We start from the raw sequence: 6,800 nt of genomic DNA on the forward strand, positions 1-6,800 counted from the left end.
ATATATAGTATTTTTCAATTCAATTTTACTTACATTTTTAAAAATACACTAAATGAAAAAAATTATTAACACTGCGCATGTCATACAGTACACCTCAAGTATAATGCAAAATAATTCTTTATGACGTACAAAATTAACCGATAACCGACTTTACAGATAAAAAACAAGTATTTGCCACAATATGAAATAAAAATCAAAATAAAAAAGACAATACACACCTCTGTTAAGGACTGAATTTTTTTAACACATGGAAACTACCAGAACTCTTTGAACAATAGAATTTGTTCAATTATCAATACGAAACCTTTCCCCAGCTTTGAAAGCTGAGGGAAATGGGCGCAAAGAAAATTAAACATTTAAGAGGCTCTATTCATCATGCGTAGTCTATTATTGTATAGACTCCGTAAAACAGTGCTATAGAAACAAAAAGAGAGCAACTAGTTTTAATGTCCACATTAGGATTTAGACCCGTGAATATTTGTTACATTCTAACTTAAGCAGACCCAGTCATTGCTCACACATCACATCACCCAACAGTGATCAAGCATTTAGTCTCGTTTTTAGAATTCTATTTTTTAAAATACACGATAGGAATACCAACTAATTTTGATCCTGGGCAGACGACGTGGACAGCGCTTGAGCTAGCACCCCTCTCTCCAAAATTACACAGCAGAACCAACGAAAGAACGTTCTGCCACGACCCGTTCTTTCACTTATCTTAAGACACTTATTTAAGGCACACTTTGCTGTGTATACTCGCCAGTTGTTTTCTCGACTAACAGGATCTAATTCACGACTTCCAACCAGCGGTGGGAGTGACGCCTCAACAGACTATTGTTCACAGAATGTATTCTGAATGAAAAAGGATGCGCGGCTAGTAATGAAGAGTATTTCATTCTAGAACATCACTTACCATGAAGTCATCCCTGCCGAGTGAGGAAAACATGGATAGTTTTGTGTCGGAGGCGTGTCTCCTGTGTCTGTTGCGCCTGGCTTGTGGGCCGCCTAACCGACCTCCGCCGGACGTCAAAGGCAACGTCGTGGAGCCAAGCTTCCGAATAGGGTCGTATGTAGACGTCTCTGGCCATGAGGATTGCGAGAGTAGCCCAGATAGGTCAGGGTCAGTGATACGGCGTCTAGAATTAAAACACAATTATGAGGTTTCTTAAACATGCATCAAAGGACATCCATATCACAAAGGCTTTCTCGAAATAAGATCGAAAATCTCAGAGCTATAATCATATTAACCTGATTAAAACAAATTACTCTTCTTTACTATGTATTTCCAAGCGGTGAAAACGTTTTGCAATACAGGAAAGCTGTGTGGAATTGCTGATCATTTTTGAAAAGAGTCTCTTAATCGAGAGTCCGTCGTTGTGTTGCTTTAGTCTGACGTAAACCAATATTAGGTACTACTACAATAATAATAAAAGAAAAATGAATGTGCATGTCAGTCTGTATAACACCAGAACCGTTTGTGTTAGTACTCTGAAACGTGAACAGTGAGTACTAGGGTTTATTTTAGCCCTCGATCATAAAATTAGTTTAAAAAAAAACAATAAACAAAAAGAAATTTTCTCTTTCGTGAAGCATTATGAATTCAAATTAAACTGCCAATGAATATGTCTTATAAATGATTCAAAAGTTAACATTAGAAATGCTTGTCAATTTACAGTATTATGTGATCAAAAACAATTTTCGAGTTCATTGCATGTTCTTTAGATTTATTTTTGGTTCATTGTGTCATGTAAACTCAGGCAAACGTTAACTTGGGATAACACCACCCAATTCGTAATTTGAAAATTATATCAAGTCACGTGAATACTTTTCTTTTAGCTATGCTTTTGAAGCGCTTTTTTTCCCCCTCTCCAACTTTTGTTTCAACTCAATATATTTGTCTGTTCTTGTGTCTTGAACGTTGACTTGAATCTCTTATAAATCTGGAACTATTTGTGCTAGGGTCCTGAAATATGGACAGTGGGTGAAAGTGGTGACCTCGATCCTGAAAATCATTTAAAGATTTCAATTGGGTACTTGCCCAGACCTATGACATCATCTCCAGCTGATCGCCTATAAACAAAATATCGTGTTAAAATTGAGCTTGGTTTCTCCACATAAGTTAGAATGTTAATTAATGTGAAGTCAATTAAATACTGAGCCGTATCGCACGTCAAATTTGTACATATATAATTCTTTCCCATCTACATCTTTTACTTAACTTAGATTTATTATTTGTTTGCGTATTTTATAGTAACTGCGATATATTTTTGTTTTGTGTACCTGGCAGAGTCGATGCATAATTAGTTTGTTTATGCTATACGTGGCTTCATGTCTGTCATTGTGTTAAGTAAGAAACACTTAGTGAAAGAATTGAAATCTTTGTGAAAGAACATAGAATGTGCCACTTAAGAGAATTAATACCTTCGGCCTTGGCTGACTCGAAATAGAATGGAAAGAACAGCTGCTAACGTAAACAAATGCCACGTTTCAACAAACAGTCAGGATCGAGATACTTACATTGCGTCACTTGCAGGTATCCCATTGGAGAGTTGCGTGAAAAATAAGCTTTTCGGTTAGTATTAGCTTCAGCCTGATAATGTCTCAGGCAATTTTCCAAGTATGGTGTTCATTTTTTTTTAGAGAAGTTAATCTTGAATATTTCAAGATTTTCTTATGAAATTTTTAAACAAAGCAGATAAAAAAGCGGTGGTTTTTGAATATCAATAATAACATCAAAGGCACATAACTACTTTCTGTACCAATATCAAAGTAAAGTTTTGTTACGCATTTTAAGATAAACTGTATTATGAAATGAATATAATTCCTGTAAAATTAGATGAGACTATATCAACTCGATTCCTATAAGTAACTCGGAATATTTTTTTTAATTCCTTTTTCTTAAAAACCGATAGAATAGTTGTTTTTAAAACTTAAAAAAAAATTATTAAAAAATTAAATAATGGAACGGTAATTGTAAGAAATATAACTTATTTACTAAAGTGTAAATTCATCCAGTAAATTGCTAGAATATAAAATGTTCGCCGCCATCAATAACACTGGGAAACAAATATTTATAAAATATACTTGATCTTGCTTCATTCGGATGTGGGGATTTTGAATCTGAAATTGTTGCTTCTAAAGCTACAGATTTTTTTAAATGACATTTTTAGCCTATTTTTTTGTCGAAATGCACAGATGCTATATCTAAGAGGGGGTGACGTAAATGTTGCGAGAAACTTTTGGGGAAGGATTAAAATTGCTTAGGAATGACATCCTACGAGGAGTTTCCTCTATTTATGACCTGCTCAGAAGCAAGTAAAGAAACAGTTTGTAGAAGCCCCCTCCCTCTTACATATAACATTTTTAAACTTTGAAAATATTTTGACAAACAGTAGACTGAAAATGAGATTTTAAAAAAAAGAAAGAAAACTATAGCTTTCAGAGAGAAACTAATTGAAGATTTTAAATCAGTGACGTGAAAATTCCCTAGATTCGTTAAAAAAAATCTCATGTAACAGAAAACAAAAAAAGTGTAGTCAATAGTGTAATTTTATGTTTGCCCAACAATAGCAAGTACAGTTTTAAGTTGTCTTTCAATTTTGAGAATGATCACGTAACACTGTGGAACAAAAATCATTTTTCGCGGTCAAAAATTAAAAAAATGAAGTTATAAGAAGAAAAAATCTCAATATGGTTTTTTGTAGTAAAATGTCCAAGGAATATGACACTGTATTTTATTTTTTTGGTTTATTAATGGAAATAGCAATTAAATGGAAACAAAATCAAAATAAAAAAAAAATTACATTTTTAGTTAAATTTTCACTAATATGATAAATCCTTATAGTAAATAAAAATATTAAAACTATGCATGATTTATACATAAATTTATTTCTAAGATATATATGATTTCATTATTTTACATAAATGCTATTGAAACCAGAGCCATTTCCCTATTTCTGCCCTGTACAATGAAATTGTAACTTTAGGGTGCTCTATAAAAAAAGCCTTACGTTGCCGAGGTAAAAAAGAAATGTGTACATTTGTTTGGTATATATACTCAAGAACTAAAGAAAAATTAGCTGCGAATATTTGCGAATTTGGCTGATATATCGATTTTTATAGTTCGTGTCAATTTTATAATAATGATAAAATTAATGAAAAAAATTATAAAAATAAACTTGAGATTATTATTTTTGTTATAACATTTTCAAAATTTTTTATATCTAGAAAAATAGATTCATTATTTTTTTTTAAATTCGATAATCGAATTTGTAATTAACAATCTTAAATATTTTGATTCAATTTATTTAGTTTAAATTTGTTTTGATAAATATTTGTGATTTTACATCCATTACTTTATTTATTAAAATTATTAACCACAAATTTGTAATCAAAGATCTCAAAAACTACTAGTAAATATTTTTATTTTATTTATTTACAATTTTTTCAATAATCCTCCGCCATTTTGGATCCGCCATTTTGTTTTTTTGAAATTTTGACTTCATATTTGAAATCAGTGACCCAAAAAACTTATAGGTGATCAAATTTTAGAACATTGAAGTTAATTTTCTAATTTTGACCGCATTTTTCTGATTTTGTCCCACTGTGCGTAATAGTGATTGATAAAATTTATTATTTTTTGCTTTTTTGTTTCTTCAGAACAGGCATTCAGATGATCAGATATTACTGAATTAAAATCAGTCTGAGAAATCATTTCTAAACATTTGAATCTTTCCAAAAAGAATAAACGAATTTCGATTTTTCAAGTCAATTTTTGAAGAACATGTTAAAATGAAAACAAAGTTTCTACAACGCATAGTTCTAATATTCTTTGGTGCTTAATAATTTATGAAATTCTTTTTAAACTAGATTTTTTTAGATAATAAATTGCTTTTGGTTTTGAAAGTTATTTCTTAAAACATGAAGTTACTAAATTCGTGCTTCTCAATGTATTTTATAGTTTAATGACTTTGGTCACGCTATTCTGGAATATTTTTTTTCCAATGCCCACCTGTGTTAACATTTTTCGTCAATTCAGGCATTTACAGGACAGATTTGTTGGCCTCTCTTTCAGGGGCACCCTATTAGGTGGGCCAACGTTGCTCCCACAGTGAATGAACAATTTCAATATCCTTACAGTTTCAGTTATCTTTCAAATCTTCGTTATCTTTCAAATACTCGGGTAATAAAAAAGCTACCAATTTTTTTTAATTGAAAGACATGTAAAACATAAATGTTAAATTTATGCTTAGTTATTAAAAGTATTAGACTATTTTATGATTAAAGCTTAATAACATGCTTAATAGTTAAAGTTTTTTTTAGATGTAATAAAATATTATAAAACCCTTGTATAGTATAAAACTAAAATTTAATTTGAGGTTTTACATAATTAGTAGTAGTTCTCAAATATTGAATCAACGAATTAGAAACATTTCATTTATTCTTTGCTTTAAATTTAAAAAAGGAATGTTTTTTTTAAAAAAAAAATCTGAAATTAACTGTTAAACTAAAAACTACTCAAGTACACGAGGATTAGCTTAAACCTTTTTAAAAAATATTCCTAAAGGTTCAGTTATTACGTTTTGAAGTAATGATTTCAGTTCTTTTGGTCATTATCGTATCGATGTATTCATTAAGTTTTTTTTTCTTCCAATTGTTCGAATCCATTAATGCTTTATTCCAAAAGTTGAATACTTTCTAAATATTTCTTTCGTGCGATGAAGGTGACTTTTCTAGAAAAAATAAATGCTTCGAAGTTCCGGTGAAAAAAATTAAAAATACCATCAAAAGGCCTTTTAATTTAATTTTATATGAATCTGGAAGTATATTTTCAGCATTCGAGAGGTTATATAGCCATTTATAGTTGAAGTAGAAACTTGCATTTTTTCAAATGAAGGAAGTATATATATATATACTTCTTTTATTTGAAAAAAATGTTTCTTATTTGAAAATATGTTTCTTTTCACATTGTTTACGTTCAACATTATTTTCTTGACCGTTTATATAGTTTCAAAAAGGAGTCATAAAATTTTATTAAAACTTTCTAGTACAAATAACTAAAATGAGCATTTTTATCATTATTATTTCCAGACAATTATATGTTCGAAATTTCTTATAATTAAACTAATAAATGCTTTAATAGTTAAAAGATTTGAAATTCTATGTTATTTGTGTATTAGTTTGAAAAAAAGAAGAATCACGGTTTACCCTGAAAATTACGGCATAATATTTCATATAAATTATATCTAAGAAATATGTTGAAATTAATTTTTAAATTTTGCAAAACTTCTTTTCTGTTTGACTAATATAGTTTCCAACCCTAAAGTACCTTTGAATTATTACTTTTTTTAAAAAAATATTCTGTCTTAAGGTAAGGAATTTCAAGCACGGTTAAGCCTACAACTTTATAAATGATAGGTTATTTATAATTCGCGATCGCAACGCTCGAGTACGCCCTCTATCGGGAGCCTGTAAATATCAGACATTAATTTATCACGTTTTCATTTAGTTCCATCAAACTCATCGGCTATGACGGACGCCATTTTCTTAGCAGCAAATAAAAATCAAAATTTCCCTAAGGAACAGCTGAAGAACTTGAAAAAACTAACCAGAACATGCCAAACATTGAAGCAGAACACGCCAAGCATTTGAAGAACAATTTCTGAATAATTTTTACCTTTCAATTACCAACAACATAACTTACAATTTCATGATCACTTGCTGTTACAGATGTGTATATTACGGTAAAATAGTTTTTTCTGTCTTCAATTCATTACAAATTAAAATGAAGTCAACATTGC

At 30.1% G+C, this 6,800-nt stretch overlaps 1 protein-coding gene across 11 annotated transcripts in view; it reads right to left on the reverse strand.

Moving 5' to 3' along the window:
• The window catches only part of LOC107436973 (uncharacterized), a 264,017-nt gene that overhangs the window by 88,268 nt on the left and 168,949 nt on the right, over positions 1–6,800 (reverse strand). For all 11 annotated transcript variants that reach the window (XR_011637864.1, XR_011637865.1, XR_006225062.2 and 8 more), the window contains exon 12: positions 914–1,136. Coding sequence is in view for 3 of the 11 variants with exons in the window: in XM_043041297.2 (XP_042897231.1) it covers positions 914–1,136 (223 nt within the window). In the remaining 8 variants the exon portion in view is untranslated. The remainder of the gene's footprint in view (positions 1–913; positions 1,137–6,800) is intronic.

The sequence above is a fragment of the Parasteatoda tepidariorum genome, chromosome 10, assembly GCF_043381705.1.
Source record: "Parasteatoda tepidariorum isolate YZ-2023 chromosome 10, CAS_Ptep_4.0, whole genome shotgun sequence".
Classification (NCBI taxonomy): domain Eukaryota; kingdom Metazoa; phylum Arthropoda; class Arachnida; order Araneae; family Theridiidae; genus Parasteatoda; species Parasteatoda tepidariorum.